The following is a 20155-nucleotide window of genomic DNA, read 5'->3' on the forward strand; positions in this document are numbered from 1 at the left end:
TAGTATGAACTTCCGATTAATCGGAGTCGGACAAGGCAGGAACGACCGATTCGGATAATAAAAATAATAAAGTTGAATTTCTATAGCACCGTGTCTAACACTGTGTGTCATTTGATAGTGCGTTAATAAAGTTAAATAAGAAGTCAGAAAAGTCCAATATGGTCAACACAACGGGGTGAAACGATAATACTTGAGTTAGACCGAAAGATTTAAATTTATTAAAATATATAATACAGTCCTACCCGTTTATGTCAACATCCTCAATAATGAAGGCATAATATTGAATACATTGACACATGCTAATGAGGTATTAAAAGAAAATGATTCTTACAATCGTAAATATAAATAAAGTTAATAAGGAAACTTTCACAGCACAATAAACTTGTTTCAATCACCGATCACTTTGGAAAATGCAAGAATCGATCAGATTTCATTGCTTTTATTTAAGTCGCCGCAAGAGGCCAACTCTATAGGACCAAACAAAAGCCTGTTTTATTTTTATTTGACCGCGACATTAAAGCATGGCGGCAAGATCAACTAATTGTTGAATAAAGTACATGATGGAACTGGCCGCTTGCCGACATAAATGATTAAGGCGGGAAAATTAAAGCCTGGCGGCAAGATCAACTAATTGTTGAACAAAGAATGGGTCGGCACTGTGGCTTTGAACTTCGTTGCATTTTGCTATAGTCCTGCCATATCCTTCCCCTTGTGACATCGGTGTGATATGCAAAACGTGTGTAACACGGTTTAAAAAGTTAATTTGAAAAACCTTTTAATTTAGCATTTCCGATTAATTGAATCGTATCCGGAATCGGAAAAATTTCATGCCCAAAATCCGGAATCGGAAATCAGTAGAAAAATGCTAATCGGTTATGCCCTACTAACAAGTGAATCTGACTGCCTGTCCAGGAAAAAGCACTGGTGCATAGATTATAGTACTTACATTTACAAACTGGAAAGCAAAACAATTAATTCACGTAACTATTTACCCATAGGAAGGACAACTGTTTAAATGCCGATACAAATAGCTCAAGCATCACTTATAGTAATGCTTCACAAGCTGGACACTAGCAAGTAAAACCGAAATTGTCATTTAGGATATCATCTGAAACCTCTCTGTGAAGATCCCATGTTGCTACAATTATCAATTCATAAGAAATAGCAATAACACAATTTTTAAGATGGCTACCATAGTTACCACAATGAAGGGCTTATCATACCACTTTCATTAAGGACCAACTATACATCACAAGAAGCCTTAAGTGAAAACACCATGAGCATCCATTAAGGAGAAGCAGCAAAAGCAAGCTTTTCAAGATGTTGCTTGTCAGAAGGCTCAATTTTCATTCACTAAAAAAAAAAAATTGCTACAACAATCAATTTAGATCAATAACAAAGATTTTCCAAATGACTGCCATGGCATCCATGCTGGAGGTCAGATTGGTACCATTTTAATTTAGAACCATCAAGAGATAATAAGTCTTAGAATAAGCCATGTTGATTTGACTATCCATTAAGGTGAAGAAGCAATATTAAAACTCCACATCATAAGAAGTACTTTAGTGAAAACTCCATGACCATACAAATAAACCAATAACCTGTATAAATATAGTTCAGATAACAGAGGCTGTATTGTAAGTATTGATGACTGAACAGTACCTTAGTTTCACCAGCAATGGGAGCCACCTTGCAGACCTTCTCTGCCCTAAGTGTGTTTATTATAGAAGACTTGCCCACATTAGGGTAGCCGATAAAACCCACACTGATCTGCTTCTTGTCCAGATGAAGCTGAAATAAAACAGAAATAATAAGAAAGAACCTGAAATAAACCAGGAATTGATGCATGAAACAGCCATTATAAATGTGTGACAAAGTGATTCAATCAGGCATTAAAACAAACAGCCATTATAAATATGTGACAAAGTGATTCAATCAGGCATTAAAACAAACAGCCATTATAAATGTGTGACAAAGTGATTCAATCAGGCATTAAAACAAAGTCATTATAAATGTGTGACAAAGTGATTCAATCAGGCATTAAAACAAACAGCCATTATAAATGTATGGCAAAGTGATTCAATCAGGCATTAAAACAAAGTCATTATAAATGTGTGACAAAGTGATTCAATCAGGCATTAAAACAAACAGCCATTATAAATGTATGGCAAAGTGATTCAATCAGGCATTAAAACAATCAGACTTATCCATTAACCTTGAAAAACAGTTTCCATAGAAACGAATGAACAGTTAGTTTGATATTTAGCCTCAGATGATATTATGGTTTTGAATGTAGCTCGAGAAATTTCAACATTTTTATTAGATAAATTTAAATAAGTACTTTAACAAACTTACAATCAGCACCATAGAATATTTGCTTGACTCTATGGTCTGAGATTGAAACTGACCTTTGCAAACTGCCTTAGCAGGTTGATGAGGGCTCCTTTACCAAAGGAGTTGGTGATGCTGGCATGAAATGCCATAGTTGGGCATTCTGAGGACAAAATGGCCACCCACTTTTGCTGAAATGGTGAAAAGAAGCAATCTCAGTAATGTTTTGATGGGAAATGTATGTATCCTTATAGAGTGTTATGACCCATTATGAGGTACCGACTGTCTTAAGAGACCATGATTTGTTGTCAGAAGGGATGGTCCTTCAAGATCGGTTTAGCATTTTTGTTATCCTGTATTATAATAAAAGTGAAAAAAGAAAACCATAATAAATGAAAAAAGGAAACTCAATAGCATATGACATATCTGTGAAAATAATTACTGGATCACATTAACATTAGGAATTACTTTCTATTTCCAGAATCCAGCCTTCCCTGAAAAATGAAGGAAAAAAAATGTTATTTTGTAACAGATGAAGGGAACTAACTCTTACATATTACCTTCCAATACATCCACTAGGTGGCCACCTCTATCCCGAATGTTAACAATGTAAACTTTAGCAATGTTGTTCACAGGATGCTTACATTTGGTGGGAAGAGTGGAAGGGAATAATAATAATGTGAGTGGGTAAATATTTTCAGAGAAACAATTCTCCATTAAATGCACATTAACATGAAGAGAAAGGGGAAAATACTTGAGCATCCAACTCTATCAACATTATCCTGCAGAAGCCTCATTATTGCTCTACCGGAAGGATGAACTTTTAACATGCACAACAGAAGATTATGCTTTTATACACATGCCAGGGTGGGATCCTGCACCTAGCTTTTACCTTACATTCAAAAGATTCCCAGGTGAATCCAGTGAAAGTTACAAGATCATGCCTGCGTTGTCATATATGGTAACTGTGCAGCTACCAGTAGCGTGATTGAGCTCTCTTCTTTGTGAGGTCATATCTCATAAACAAAATCATAAGAAGTAGACTGGATGTGCCAGCCAGACTCCACCATGTTATTAACTACTATGATTGTTTTTATGTTATTATTTTGCATGTGCATATTTTCTGATTTTTCAAACAAGAAATAAAATGAAAGTAAATAAAAAGTTCAATAATTCATGGGGTGCTTAGAGTTTACTGGATCACTAGTATTATAATGTACTTACAAAGTGCAAATCATATATCCTTGTTTATTCCCAAAGATACCAGATGAAGATTTTTCCTTTATTCATCATTTTAATAAATCTTATTCTTCCAAATCACATTTAAAAAAGATGTCAATTGCTATTTAATATATTTTGACCCATATGCTCAAGACTTACCGAATTTCAGAGATATAAGCGAACCAACAAAGTTATGTAAATCAAGTGAAATGACACACACCTTTAATTACACAAGTCGCATAACCAGCATATTTCATCATCGATACAATTTAGTTTTGTGTTGCAGCTAGCTGTAAAATAAATTTGTAACTTTCAACAGTATTCAGGGGTTACACTACCAGGCAAAATGGGCAACTAAGTCACCTAAACAATGTAAACTTTGCCGCCTTCTGTTAGGAAAGCGAAAACGACTTCGCCCTCTGATTTTTGTTAGAAGAACATCGAATGACCGTCTTTTCTGAGATCCTCCCTCGCCTTGTCCAAGTTAGTTCTAATGTAATGTTTTTGTTCAAGGTGAAATGTAAGCTTCAAGCCATCAAATATTGGGTGTTGATATCAACTGCATCGACAAACGACCTCCTGCATTCACAGGCACGTGTTTTGATAGCTGAGTAAGTTAGCAACTATTACTGCCAGATTTCGACAAGCTATCCTTTGATGACAAAAAGATACAAACTTGTGTTTCGAAACTTAAACTTATATAAGTAGCAGTATGTGTTTCAAGAATAGAATTGTTAACATGAATATTTTAACTGCCGCATGTACATTATTTTCTTCATAAAAATCAGTTTGGAACTGTAAGTGATCCTGTCATGGGGAAATAATGGCAGACATCGGGAAGTCTGGGAAGTACCGCTTTATTAGAATGTCTCTTTTCATAAACCATTGGGCAAATATATTCAAAAAAATATACAATTCATAGAAGGCAGAGTACAAGTATTACATTATTGAAGATTTAACTTTAAATGCTATTATGTAGGTCAGAAATATACGGGATAATGCTATGCTGTGGAATTCAAGAGATGCTGTAAGGTCAAGGTTGTATTCTGAGTTCACATACGAAGGAAAAACAAAAACAACAAAGCTATTTAACCAATGCCTAACGTTACATCAAGTACGTAGACTAATTAATAAAACTTTATATTTCAATCCTATTAATGGACTGTTGTAATGAAGCTATAAAGTGAGTGGTTACATTAAAAAAAAAACTCTTTTAAAAATAGATGCACTTGCCTGTTGGCTGTTTCGTTTGTTTGAAAAAAAGAGTTTAGTTCATTCAGATATTATACTGACTTTTAATTCTTCAGTGTGTTGTCTATGATTAGTTATTGTAAAGTTTTATTGGCAACAAAGACATTAGGAAGAACAGTATGATCTGAAAGACGTGTGCGTTTGCTTTCATGTACAAAGCACAGGGTTGTTTCAAAATAGTTTAGAAATCTTTTTGACTGCCATTTTTATAACTTTTAGAAAGTAAAATGAAAAATTCTATATTAAGGGTAGTTGATTAAGCATTTGTGCTAACTTTCAATTACAATACTGTAATCTAGCTACTCCATTAAAATTCATTACAATGTATAGCTTTTTTAAATTCATATTGCCAAAATACACTGTATAAAAATATGATAATTTTTAAAAATGCACCAAATGTGGTTATAATATAGATTATACGTGAAAATAAATTACCGCTTAAAATCAATGTTAAATGCAACTATGCATACTGGGAAATAGAGGCATAATTCAAATTCGAGAATGAAAACAACACACACACACACACACAGATATATATATATATATATATATATATATATATATATATATATATATATATATATATATATTTATATATATATATATTTCACCCAGAAGTAGTTGCAATAACAAGGTGTTCAAGATGGTGGCCATATGAGACTTCACACTGGCACCATTTTCATTTCTGATCAACTACACATCATAAGAAGTTTTACAGTTAAAATCTTATGTTGATATGACCATCCATATTAACATGTATGACAAGGAGAGTGATGTGGCAATCAGGATGCTTGCTTTGCATCTCCAAGGTTATGACTGAATTCCAAACCAGTAGTTGATGGTTCTTTCTCCAAATACTCTGATCTGCATCACCTCAAAGACCAAACGAAAGCTTCAAAAGTATTGTAAAGTTGTACTAGGACTTGCAGCATAAATAAATCTGACATAATTATTTGATTATCTGTGGTCCACATGGCTGCTATGAAGATCTGAAATCAGGTCAGATCTTGACTGGCGGCTAGGATAGTCACTGCCTTTACCATTACACTGGCAAATTAATTTTTGTGGCTATTCAGGTAAAATGGCAATTTTATTTTTTGCCACCATAAACATCATATTATTTTAAGACTTTGAGAGCATCATGTAATCAACTATACCAATAAATCTGTCCAGATACAATGTTTTGAAAATCATTATTGACAACAACCAATGGACTAAAAGAATTATATTTATACACTGACTTATATATCGATTAAGCAATATGGACAGAAAAAAAGCTCTTTTCTCACCGTAACCCAGACGGGTACAAGGTCCACCTTGTTAAGAACAAAGATGATATGTTTGTGGGGCTTCTCTTTTTTAAGGTACTTCTCCACCTGGTAACATCTTGTGCCCAGCGGGTCCCGGGCATCTAAAACCTGCACAAGCACGTCTGAAGAATCTATAACCTACAGTATACACAAAAAGTTAAATGTACTGACTGGCTCTATTTTACATGTAGACTAAAACATTTTCTGCCAAGATTACTACACTAATAGCATATCTGTACATTTATTTGTACAAATTATCTTGGTGTCTTTATCCAATGACACGAACCCATTTTGTGTCTTTTAATCAAATGATTTTCAAATATAATAACAATATATTTCCAATCTATGCAATGTACATTAAACATGAACTTAAAACAATTATCTACATTGATTGTATTCATCATGAATTTTTTTTCAAATAGAAACAATATAGAGTACTTTAAATAATTCAGGTCCTTGCTTTATACCTGAAGATAATTTGACCTCTTCTTTTTATATTCAACTTCACTAAGCATTGTTTATCATTTTTGAGGACTGCTGTATATTTAGACGGATTGCTCAATGACACATGGGCACCATGACAAATTCAGTTACAATCTCCATCTGTTAATTACAGCAGAAACATGCCAAGATGCTTTTTGAACACTTTTCTACCTACTCCCATGGCAGTTTGTACATCCCCACCCAGTCCCAAATGATTTCAAAAATGAAATGCATCAGTGATATAAAACTTTGTACTTTTGTTCATCAATTTACTTTCTAACATGACTGTCATCCTTAACACTGTTCATGTTATTCGTATTTCAAACCAAAAGACAACATTCATATTTATGTTGGAGAGTCCATTTTTTCAGAAAACACCTGTGACTATCTTCAATAAGCTCATAATAAATCCTTAAGTTTCTTTAATTTTGGGAGTTACATGCCTCTGAACCTATGTACATAAGAGTTAAAAAGCTTGCCACTTTTATGTTATATTTATATAACCAAAAGACAACATTCATATTTATGTTGGAGAGTCCATTTTTTCAGAAAACACCAGTGACTATCTTCAATAAGCTCATAATAAATCCTTAAGTTTCTTTAATTTTGGGAGTTACATGCCTCTGAACCTATGTACATAAGAGTTAAAAAGCTTGCCACTTTTATGTTATATTTATATAACCAAAAGACAACATTCATATTTATGTTGGAGAGTCCATTTTTTCAGAAAACACCAGTGACTATCTTCAATAAGCTCATAATAAATCCTTAAGTTTCTTTAATTTTGGGAGTTACATGCCTCTGAACCTATGTACATAAGAGTTAAAAAGCTTGCCACTTTTATGTTATATTTTTATATATATATATATATTAAATCTAGTCATTGCACATATTGGATGCAGATGACACAGGTTTTACCTTCAATGTTTATGTAGTCCCAACACTTTCAATAAAAATAAACTTTACCAAGAACCAGGAAAAGACAGGCTCATTGTTTACACTCAAGTCTAATACTTGGTTTGAAAAAGATACAAGATGACAGCGTTAATAACCCTAGTGACAATCAGGTTAAAAATGATAAATTAATGAATAAAATTACTAAGTTTTGTGCATTTTGTATATTCTTTCTGATTTTCGTTTTTAAATCTCAAGAAGTGTACAAACTGTGGTGGTGGTGGGGTAGGCCAATATCCTAGGTTGATAATTGCACCCGCTTCCCCATCTCCTATCTGGGAGGTGATATCCCATTCCATGAATACTGTCCACTTCTACTGACCATCCTCAATATTACCTAATTGGTTTAAGCCACTTTCTTAATCGGATTAACTGTTTTACGACATGGAAGCTTTCATAAATGTAAAGGCCAGATATTATAAACCTTAATGTTTCTAGATCACGGGGCAAAATTCAGACAACCTTGTGTAGCTCATTCCAGATTCTCTTTGAGGTGCCTGCTTTAAAGACCATCTCCAGTGGTTCATCGCTGCATTCTGGCTCCTCCCTGACAAGATCTTGATCCTTCGATTCCTCATATTTGTCTGATGCACTGTTCACTTGGTCTATCAGGGTCTGAGAGGGAAGACAAGAATCGATACATATTTTGCAATCCTACTGAGAGGGAAGACAAGAATTTATACATATTTTGCAATCCTACTGATGGTATATGTCTATCAGGGTCTGAGAGAGAAGACAAGAACTGATACATATTTTGCAATCCTACTGAGAGGGAAGACAAGAATTGATACATATTTTGCAATCCTACTGATGGTATATGTCTATCAGGGTCTGAGAGGGAAGACAAGAATTGATACATATTTTGCAATCCTACTGAGAGGGAAGACAAGAATTGATACATATTTTGCAACCCTACTGAGAGGGAAGACCAGAATTGATACACATTTTGCAATCCTACTGAGAGGGAAGACCAGAACTGATACATATTTTGCAATCCTACTGAGAGGGAAGACCAGAATTGATACATATTTTGCAATCCTACTGAGAGGGAGGACAAGAATTGATACATATTTTGCAATCCTACTGAGAGGGAAGACCAGAATTGATACATATTTTGCAATCCTACTGAGAGGGAAGACTAGAATTCATACATGTTTTGCAATCCTACTGATGGTATATGTGCATGAAAATAACTGCTTCAAGATTTCTCAACTTTTGGTATCTTCACCTATTCAATGGCAATTCAGCATCATTTATCTAATATTTAAAAACCTTTGTGCCAAAATGCTTTGACAAGGTAGGTCATATATTGCTCAGTTTTTTATTTAAGATAAACCTCGATTTCCCTATGATGCACCCCGTTGGATCATCTGTAACTGCTAATAAAATGTGTACTATCATAGCATAAGCAAACATGCAGTGAGTGGGACTTAATCCCTGCCTAAATGAACTTGCTGATGTTTTGGCTGTAATGCCATTATGGTGTGATTGTAATGAAGAGGCCATGTGAGAAAATGTGCCAGATGGTGTGTAATTTACATTTTATCATGTGTAGTCAAGAGGCCTTGTCAGAACACATACTAGATGGGGTGTTATTTACATACTGTCGTGTTTACCCAAGCGGCCTTGAAAGGACACGTGCAAGATGGGGTGTAATTTATATTCTATCATGTGTAGTCAAGAGGAATTGTGAGAACACATACTAGATGGGGTGTTATTTACATACTGTCGTGTGTACCCAAGCGGCCTTGAAAGGACACGTGCAAGATGGGGTGTAATTTATATTCTATCATGTGTAGTCAAGAGGAATTGTGAGAACACATTCAAGACGGGGTGTAACTTACATGCTGTTTTTTTGTACCTAAAAGGCCTTGATGAGATCTCCCCAAGAAAGATTCTTTATAACATTTAAAATATTGTATGTGGCATGTGTATTTACGTGTGTGTGTACATGTAATACTGTTCTAGGATTCCTACTGATCTGCCTACCCACTTATCTATTGATCATAAATTAATAATTAGTATAAAAAAAGAATTTTACAAGACGTCAGTGATGATGTCTACAAATTAAGATTGTGACCGGTAGAAAATGGCAAGAATTCTAGAAGCTGAGAGTCAACAACAACTAATAAAGACATTCTGCTTGGCAGAAAATTGGAATAATTCATAAAAACTTGCAAGTCCTTCATGCCAGAATTTAAAGATTTTTACAGTTTTAGCCAAGGTGACAATTTCTGATGCCCACTTATGCTTTACTGGAAAAGACAAAAGTAATACAACTATATAAACTGCTTTACAGGCAAAAACAAAAGTAATACCACTATGTTGCTTATGCTTTACAGGCAAGGACAAAAGTGAAGCTGATTCGATCTTCTACCTATAAAGGTACCTGAAGAGTCAAACCGCTCTCCAGTGACACTGGTAAACAATGTCACTTCCTGCAGAGACCATGTTTTCAGTTGTCATTTCAGTACTGTTATCACTGAGTTTTTGCTATTTAAAATTTCTTTTGTTGAAAAGTTCAAAAATAAGAGAGCCAAAGACTTATAATTTATAGTATTCCTGTAAGTCTTTTGCAAATCTGATGAAAAAAGTGAATTGAAACATTTCTGCAAGAAAGTGGCAGAGACCAACGAGCACCATCTGGAAAGCAGTTTGATGCAGCATGTAAATATCAACATCTGAAAACTGGAAAAAATGTGGGATTCTGTAAGTCAAACTCTGGTCTCCATACCAGTCCAAAACAAAACAAGGAGTTTTTGTCAATCATGTTATCTACTCAAAACTTTTAGTTCTGAAATTAATAAAGAACTACGTTTACAAACACAATCAGTTACCTTGCTGACTGGGACTCCTCTTAGAGAGTAAGAATTGAATTCTCACCTGCATATCCGTTACTTTCAGATTTGGCTTCTTCCTCTGGGCTTTCTTGCCAAAGGTTGATTCAAAACTTTCTGTATCCAGCAGATGGACCCTGGCATGCTGCACAGACACAGAAAATATTCTCAGTCACCAAATATTGCACAGAAATATGATGAAAATCATCATTTTCCCTTATATGAAAACACATACACTCATGCTTCTTTTATTACTCTGTATCTTCCTTAGAACACAGTGCTGTAGTAAAAATTTTCAAATTTGTGAATTCATTTACAATATTTGAAATGTGTTTTGTTCATTGTTACATCAACATTCATCACCAGCATTATAATTGTCTTACAATATGGAATCAACTCAAATTAGTAATACAGATGAAATACTGATACAGACTTTAGGAGAATGATGACTTGCCCAGCTAGCATGTCATTTCCAGCCAAGACAGAACCAGGAGCAGACTTATGTCGGATTCATATTACAAGTATCTCAATTTTGAATTTTTGTGATGTATTCATTTCCCATTTTTACATATGTCTGAATATTTTAAAATACTTTATTCGTATTTCAGAATTGTAATTATGAATTAATATTCACTGAACGTTTGTATTTACAGATTATTCATGTCACTCTCAAAAAGAATATGATTTTGATAAACTGTCATGAGTAACTGAATAAGTGTGTGTGATCTGGATTATTTACGTAGCTTTAACAATTTTTCTGTGATATTGCTATGATATCTGCAGTATGACAGTTTATAGTGACATCTAGCAGAGGCATCATGCGACAGATCCATATCTTCATGTCCTGCCCAGTCACATTATCCTGACACCAGGCCAACCAGTCCAATCACTAACCTTTTAATGCTGAGCAACTAGCGATGCAGCTGTTAGTACCACTTTTATTAAGTCTTTGGTATGACCCAGCCAGGGTTCAAACCCGCAATCTGAGGTAACCGAATGTATTTCATTTCATATTTCAATTATTAAATGCTACAATCAAACCATCTTTGGTCTTCATTTCCAAGAATGTATGACGTTCCCCTGCGCCCCCCCCCCTCCAAGGCAAACATAAGAATCTTCCATTATAATATTGACAATTTGTGCTTGACTATTTTCTCAACCAGAAACTGTAGTACCTTGAATATCAGTATTCAGTGTACAGTATGATCTATTATGCTGTCTATGTCAATTTTGATTTAGAACACAACTGTGTATCTGTGCCAATTTCAGCTTATAACAGGACTGAAACACAATTGTATATCTATGTCAATTTCAGCTTAGAACAGGACTGGGACACAATTGTGTATCTATGTTATGTCAATTTCAGTTTAAAACATAACTGGGACACATGTGTATCTATGTCAATTTCAGTTCAGAATATGAACTGGGATATTGTGTCACTATGTCAATTTCAGTTTAGAATATGACTGGGAATCAATTGTGTATCTATGTATATTTAAGTTTAAAACATGACTAACACAGCTGTGTATCTGTGTCGATTCATGTTTAGAACATGACTGGAACACAACTGTGAATTTTATGGCCTGACAAATAATACTATAATGTGAAAGCCATATAAGGCAAACATGTTGCTATATGTCTTCAGCTCATCTGCTATTGAACACAAATTAAATAATTTTCAAATAATTTGCAATTTCATGAATGAATTCACCACCCCAAAAAGCAAACAAACCCATGCTCACAATATTAAAATTAAGGTTATAGATATAACAACCACTAAAGTACAACATTTATTTCTCTCCTTGTTTCTGATACCTTGGCTGATTCATTGAGAAGGGTGACTGGCAGTTTTGTTTGTCGCATGACAACTTTGTAGGGGTTCTTCTTCACTTTTGCCATCTCTTCTTGAAAAGTCTGCAAAGCCTGCTGGGTAATTACACGGGTGTTACCTGAAATTATTAATTTTGAGTTTAGTATTCAATTTAAAAAATTCATTATCATCTTTTTATTTTAATGTAAAAGTGTGTGTGTGTGTGTGTGATCTGGATTTTTAATGTAGCTTTAACAATTTTTCAGTTGTATTGCTATGATGTCTGCAGTGTGGCAGTTTACAGTGATGTCTAGCACAGGCATCATGCCGCATACATGTAGCATCATGTCCCACCCAATCACATTATCCTGACAACAGGCTGACCAGTCCTAACATTTACCTCTTAATGCTGAGCGCAAAGCGAGGCAGTTGTTAGTACCATTGTTATAATTCTTTGGTATGACTTGGCCAGGATTCAAACCCGTGACCTCCCGCATTATTTTATTTTGTAACTTACCAAACCACCGTCTGTTTGGTTCAACCCTTGCTACAGTTCCAGAGCTGAGCCATGACTGAAATGGAGCAGGCTTCAATATCTTCCCAGTTTTGTCTCTGAAACAAACATGTCCAAAATCAAAGAAACATCATAATTTGAATCAATTTTCATGTCAGCAATGCTGAGGTCCATTAATTTAGAAAATCACTTAAACTATAAGTAGAACTAGTAGAGATGAGTGTTATCTTTCTGAACTATGCATAAATGAAAGAATTTTGCTAGTAAATCAAGGTCTGGAGAAAATGGACATTTTGAGGATATATCTCTCCTAAATGATGACACAGAATGATAGAAATCCAACCTGTTCAAGGCTGGTACATGGCTGAAATGAAATATTTCCTAAGTTACAGAAATCAATATTAGGACAGGTAACCACAGGTGCAGACATTTTCAAAATCAAGTCGCCAATGGACAAGAAAATCAAAAAGTTTACTTGTCTATATAAAAGATCCAGTTGTCCATATTTACATAGTTAAAAAGAAAAGTGGATGACAGGACTGTTAAAACTTTTCTAAGCTTCACCATTTAAATGCATGCAGTATACATCAGTGACATCTAAATGTATTGGTATTTCAACTTGTCTTAATTTTGGACTTTAATGGTCAGAGTCTAGAAATCTAACAAGAATGTACTTTTGGTCTATAACTGCTGAATCAGTACTTGCATCTGAAAGGATTTATATGAATCTAGATATTTTATCCCTGACATTTTTCAGTAGGACATCAGATACACTGTTGATGAAATCTATGCACACAGATCTGCTGATGTGATCAGTTCCAAGTTCAACTTTATTTTTTATTTTATAAACAAATTCATAGTGTGAAAAACTCTGCTTTTCTATGGCATATGCTGTGTTAAACAACTTCACTTTGACTATGGCATATACTGTGTTAAACAACTTCAGTTTGACTATGGCATATGCTGTGTTAAACAACTTCAGTTTGGCTATGGCATATACTGTGTTAAACAACTTCAGTTTGGCTATGGCATATGCTGTGTTAAACAACTTCAGTTTGACTATGGCATATACTGTGTTAAACAACTTCAGTTTGACTATGGCATATGCTGTGTTAAACAACTTCAGTTTGGCTATGGCATATGCTGTGTTAAACAACTTCAGTTTGGCTATGGCATATGCTGTGTTAAACAACTTCAGTTTGACTATGGCATATGCTGTGTTAAACAACTTCAGTTTGGCTATGGCATATGCTGTGTTAAACAACTTCAGTTTGACTATGGCATATGCTGTGTTAAACAACTTCAGTTTGACTCACAATATATTTATCAGCCACTTAGGCTAAATAGATCACAACTTATTTCTTCTCAAATTTGGCCTTTTCATTATTAAATTTTAACTGACAAGTATTTTGCTTTATTTGTGTGTGTTAAAGAGCCTCTTTCCTTGTGATAATCTGTCCTACAATCTACTGGTTTTGTCTTCAACTGAGGGGTATATTACTTTTAAGTAAAAGTCATACGGTCAGGCATGCACTCAGTGTCAATATTTCAGTAACTGGTGTAGTTTTTTAGAATTTGATTACATATACATTTAAAGGATGAGTATTCAGTTTATTTGAATCCTAAAACATCCATATTCTTTTGTAAACTAATCTCTTCATTATCCACTTTAGTATCTGGCCACAATTATACAAGTCCATAGCAATACAAATTTTCATATGGAATTTTCTGGATGACAATTAAGGATCAGAGCATTCAATAATCAGGACTGAATAGACTACTATATTAAGTATCAGGGGCCATCATTAAGATTTGCCCAAATATCCAAATTACACCAGAGCAGTAATTAATATTTACGATGCGTAAATGTACCTACATAACCACATCAACATGCACTGTTTGATCGTACCCGCCTCGAGTCAAAGAAACTCTTGCAATCAAGAATCTTTGAACTTGCATTTTCTTTTTCTTAATTATATTCCCTGTCAAAGGCAAGTTTAGTTTTAGTCTGCTTTGTGGGATTTTCATTCAACTATTCACCATTTGGCCCAAGCTTTATGAGACAATGACCCATCCAAAAATGCATTCCCAGGAAAATTCATCACAATCGTGCGTAATGGTTTCAAGGAATAAAGCGATTGGTTCAAAACAACAAATTCTTTGGGGAAGCCCTATCATCCAACCAATGAAATTGATTCTGATGTAACCATCAAAAAATATCACACAAACCAGTACTGTTTCATTCATAATCAATAAATTTCATATATACAATGCACCAATATGGTAAGTATGAATGGCGTTTGTGTAAACATCACACAGAAAATTGGGAACTACTGCCCTTTCAAGTACCAAGCCACAATTTACTGTCTAAGGACAGGTAACCTTGCAACAGTTGCTCATCCATAAAAACAAAATTCTGTCCTGGACAATACAGACAATGGCTTTCTGCACCCTGCAACTCTAAATAACATGAAAGACCTGAAATTAAGCTCATTCAAGGTCAATATTCATGATACCTGACAGAAATCAAAATATTCCTATGTATAGCTATGCAAAGGAAATTAAAGTTAGGACAAGTAGCTGAAAAGTGACAGTCAATTTACATATTTGCAAGATTATTAGACATTTCATTTAACATTTATAATGACCATTTTTTTCTTCAAATCTTTATGTGTTCTTGTTTTAAGCTCCATTTTCACAATTTAGTCCAACATGAGGAAACGCTAAATTTGATGTTAAAGTTTCTCTTCAGGTAAAATAGTGAAAGGCTTTATGAAATGTGGTAACCTTGCAAAATCACCATAAGAACAAATTTCTGACTAGGGCAATATGGACAATGGATTTCTGCACCCCTACTCAAATGCATGTATGGCTGCATTTCTGGTGAATGGACATGTATCAAATAAATTAACCAGGATAGTAATATGTTTTTTGTTTATTACCCTATAGGTAAAAATAGAAAAATAAACTTGTTTTTGTCATTTTATTCTTTTTATACTGAAATTCACAAAAATCTGACTGTCATATTAAAATCAACATCATGCCATTTACAAGACAGACAGCAAGGCACTAATGGGGGCAAACTTAATGAAGACCATGAAATTCAGTCACCTTCAAACATTTTGATAATGTATATCAGTTTCTAAAACTTAACACAAATCTGCAGCACTGCCTAAATTAATGGAGTTGCAAGAAAAGAGGCAACTGTCTTGTGATATCCATGACTTTGGCAGATAAATAAAAACTGCCTCAATAGCTGTAATGGCGCTATGCAAAGCTGACTGATTTTGATCAAAACTGTTGCAATTTTATTAAATGAATTTGTAAATTCCAGCAAGTATCAAAAAGGAGAACATTTTATTAAAAGCCTGAACACATTCATATGAAAGGGTAGGCTATAGTTTGATCATTGCTATATAATATATTACCTTTTGGGTTTAAAGTTCTTGTACATCAGCAACCGCTTGATGGTTGCTTTGTCACGCATGTTTTGGCCACCAGCACCCTTTGGTCGGTCTAAAAGATAAAGAATGTGAACAGTACAAAATGGAGCAATTGTTTCATAACAAGGTAAAGAAAGAAGTGAGAAAAAAATTCAGCTATTAACATTTTTGAATTCTGTTTCATCTCTTACAACTGTATTTATATTTCAATCATTTAATGAGTAATCGCAATATAAGTAAGGCACAAATAAAACTTGCATTTCTAGTTGGCCAACTGTTTACCTGACTTCTCCAACAAAAACTGGCTACATATGGATTTTCAGTTTTGACAGTCAAAACAGGAAACTCAGCTAGTTCATGGGCAAATATCTATAAAGGGGAATCACAGGCAAAGACCATCTTGGACAGAAAAGCAACAAATTTACTCTCACTTTCTCTTCCATCAAAACTTATATATTCTGTGAAGACTAAATAAAACAACCATAATCATTTTGGACTGTATGCTAACCATTACTCAACAAATCACTTAAATTCTTCGAAAGAGCAACCAAACTAAACACACTTAAATAAATTTGGAAAAGATTAACAAATGAAGTAAAATGACTGTACCGCTCTTTTATTGCTGTAAGCTTCAACTATTGTCTCTTGACATTGCATAAGTCTCATTAATATGAACAAACTTAAAAAACTCCATGAAAGAGCATCACATATTTATCTTTAATGATTTCAAGAAACAATAAACCTTACTCTGAACTCTTGCATTTTGCAAATGTATAAACTCTCCACATCAGTGGATGAAGATCATGGCACATGGTGTTTTCACATTTTAAACAAGCCATGTCTAACAGATTTAAATGATCTGAAAGTTTGTTTTTTTAAATCTTCTTATTCTCTTATCTATGTATACACCAGAGATTCTAAATGTAAGAACACTCAGGTATGTGCATGACTTGAGTATGAAGCAACTGAACTCTGCAATTCTTTTCATAACAAATCTCCATTGAAACTTGTGATCTTAGCAATTTAAATCTGGCATCTGTTGTGAATATCAATCTATTCTAACTATTGACATTATAAAGAATAATCGATCTGTACCATATCACTTTATTTTAAAAAAATCATAAATATTTGTGACAACTCAGTGCCAGTTCATTCTCTCTCACTCCTTCCTGATTTCACAATTTCATACATGTACTACTTCTTGAACAGTATAATATTTCTAAAAACTGGTCAGAATTATTAATATAGAAAAAATTTTGACATTCACAATTTGATGTTCCAACATACACAATTTACACCAAAGAAATGCAGATTTACTGTAATATTTAATTAGTGTACCTCAATGAGGAATATGTGAAGAATCTTGACCAACATCCTTTGTGGAATTATTCGAAGTAACTTTTTTTCTGTTTATTTTATGTCATTAATTTTAAAGATATGAAAACTGACCAAAACTATCTTATCATAATAAAATTCAAAAGTGACAATTGTTGTTTACTAAACTGTAATTTCAGATCAAAATATATATGCACAAGAACACTGTAATATTTACTCACTGTTAGTGAATACTGTAATATTTAGCCACTGTTAGTTTTAAGAGTAAGATATAATTTCAACTTGTGCATAACTCATCATTATGGTATGATGTGGGGATTGATTACAAATGAGGCTCATCAAGACTTCAGAAGTACTCGGAAAAAGTGAATTTATTATTAAAGCTGAATGTTTACAAAACATTTCTATATTACTATATGGAAGAAATTTGAAAATGTCAGCTTGAAATAACTTTGAGGTCAAGACTCTGCAAAAGACCATTATTAAAATGGTGGATGGTGCATGTGAAAGCATGCAGTAAAATCATTTGAAAACACATAAAGATGAGTTCATGTTTGAATTTTGCACACTAAATTAGCAAAATATCTTGGATATGTAGAAACTGTAATTAATAATGGAAGAAGTCAGTAAAGTTTTGCGAAGTTACATTTTCGTCTCTCAACCCAGACCTGTCTGGCTACCATGGTAGTGGAATAGTAAGTGTTCTTCAACAGGCATAAGTTTGGGAATCATTAGGTCCTACTTGTAGCTGGCTTATGGCCTAGACGATTAGTTTCAATAGCCCCTGCTTGAAGGATACCACGCTAGGAACTTCCAAAAATGGTGTATGGTAAGGAGTTCCAAGTGCCAATGGTACCATGAACCAACAAAGGAAGCAACTCCTACTGCCCTAAATAAACAGCCTCACTTCTTGTCCACACTGACTGGCCTTTCAGGGGTGTTCTTTTACACCATTTATTATGTTAATTTGCATCAATTGTTTAAAATTAACACCCAATATAAACTCTTGATACATTAAACTCATAAAGCAGTCACAATAAGTTCCAAAAGGGTGCTGGAATTTAGAAGTATGATTGTTTTAAAAATTTCAGAAACTTTAATTCCATGGTAATAGCTCCTGCACCGATTTAATATTATCATGGTTTTGAAGCACAATCAATAAACGACATATACCTTAAAAGATTTTATTTGTATTGGCTGTAAAGTGTTTGAACTTCTCTTGATTGCAATCGAGTTTGTTTTTATATGTGCAAACAGGAAGTTGAAATTTCAAGATGGCAGCCAATGATGGCTTGATGAATCAAGATATCTCAGGGGTAAAATTAGCTACGAAGTCGTAGCCTCAACTTGATTTGTTGTGGTTGAGGCTACGAACTAATCCCATATCATGTAATGGAGCAAAAAAAATCATCACTAAAGTCAGAAAAACAAACAGTGTAGAAATCAACTACATAAGTATAATCATGTTGTGAAAAAAGTTTGGCTTATTTTGAATTTATTAAGCCCTTACACGATAAAATAAATTGGCATGGTTACTCTAACCTTATCCTGTCCGCCATGACAAATAACGCGAGACTCTCGCCGTGACCCCTTTTCTATGTAAGGCTTGCCAAAACATATTTTGGATATTCTACGCTATATTTTTATCAATCAAGTGCGAATCAAGTGCGAATAATCGCTTCTTGGTTGAATTTCAAAGTTGCCAATAAACCATATTTACTTTTAATGCACAGAATTTCTGACCCAAACGGCGCCAAATTTTTACTACGATTTGTTTACATTTCCAAATAAGGCGTCAATGTCCTTATATGGCACACAAACAAACGAGGCTGAGAACGGAAGTAATCATTATTTGAAATAACACGGCGGACGATCTAAACGAAAATATCGGCTGAAAAAAGTAAACAAGATTTTACAACTATTTCTACAATGATTTTCGATACTTCCGGTATTAAATAAGAGGACTACTCTATTTATTGGATTATATACAAGGAATATGTTTAAAGTGTTATTATTAGGCTAAAAGAGCGCCGGGTGTGATTCACACCTGGCTTGCTCCATTAACACGTATATGCTCATGTTAGTACCCTGTCCACGAGGTACGAGTAAAGGTACTAATATTAGTACTAGGGTAAAATTAGTCCTAACTGATGCTGATATTTATGTTGTGGGCAACAAAATCAATATGTGCTATGTCTTACATGTAGGACTAGGGTAAAACAAGCCATTTAATATGAACGTGTGCCTTTAAAGACGGATATAGAAGAAGGAAATCTAGGGACATGGGATGAACGAAGTATTTAGAAGTTACATACCTTCTCTCATATATTATGATAGAGAGGGCCATATGTCAGAACGGGTCATGGGGGTAATCTAATGTATTTTTGTCACTCTGTATTACTTTTTTTTCCCTTCAAATTATTGTATTTTTTTCTCCCTCAACATCAAGCTCGCGTCAAGCACCTGTGATCCAAAGAAGTTATTGTTACAGCTTGAAAACGCGTTTTTCAAAATACCTTGCGCATAGCTACCGATAAAATGATTTCGTGTTGTCAGAGATTTCATCGTACTTTATTGATAAAAAGTCAGACTCCTGTGACTACCAATAATAGTACAGAGAAAGAAATTGAACTTAAAGCTGTGATGAATACATCTGCACTCTTGTG

The 20155-nt window shown here is 34.2% G+C and overlaps 1 protein-coding gene across 1 annotated transcript in view; it reads right to left on the minus strand.

Annotated features, from left to right (window-relative positions):
- Positions 1–20155, minus strand: part of LOC149808194 (uncharacterized) — a 44910-nt gene that overhangs the window by 24584 nt on the left and 171 nt on the right. Inside the window, exons 2-9 of the mRNA XM_089974532.1 lie at positions 16140–16227; positions 12715–12809; positions 12203–12336; positions 10434–10532; positions 8013–8165; positions 6093–6251; positions 2409–2522; positions 1663–1791 (exon numbers count right to left, since the gene is read on the minus strand). Of these exons, the coding sequence (XP_089830658.1) occupies positions 1663–1791; positions 2409–2522; positions 6093–6251; positions 8013–8165; positions 10434–10532; positions 12203–12336; positions 12715–12809; positions 16140–16227 (971 nt within the window). The remainder of the gene's footprint in view (positions 1–1662; positions 1792–2408; positions 2523–6092; positions 6252–8012; positions 8166–10433; positions 10533–12202; positions 12337–12714; positions 12810–16139; positions 16228–20155) is intronic.

The sequence above is a fragment of the Sinohyriopsis cumingii genome, chromosome 1, assembly GCF_028554795.1.
Source record: "Sinohyriopsis cumingii isolate HCF-2022 chromosome 1, ASM2855479v2, whole genome shotgun sequence".
NCBI classification, from domain to species: domain Eukaryota; kingdom Metazoa; phylum Mollusca; class Bivalvia; order Unionida; family Unionidae; genus Sinohyriopsis; species Sinohyriopsis cumingii.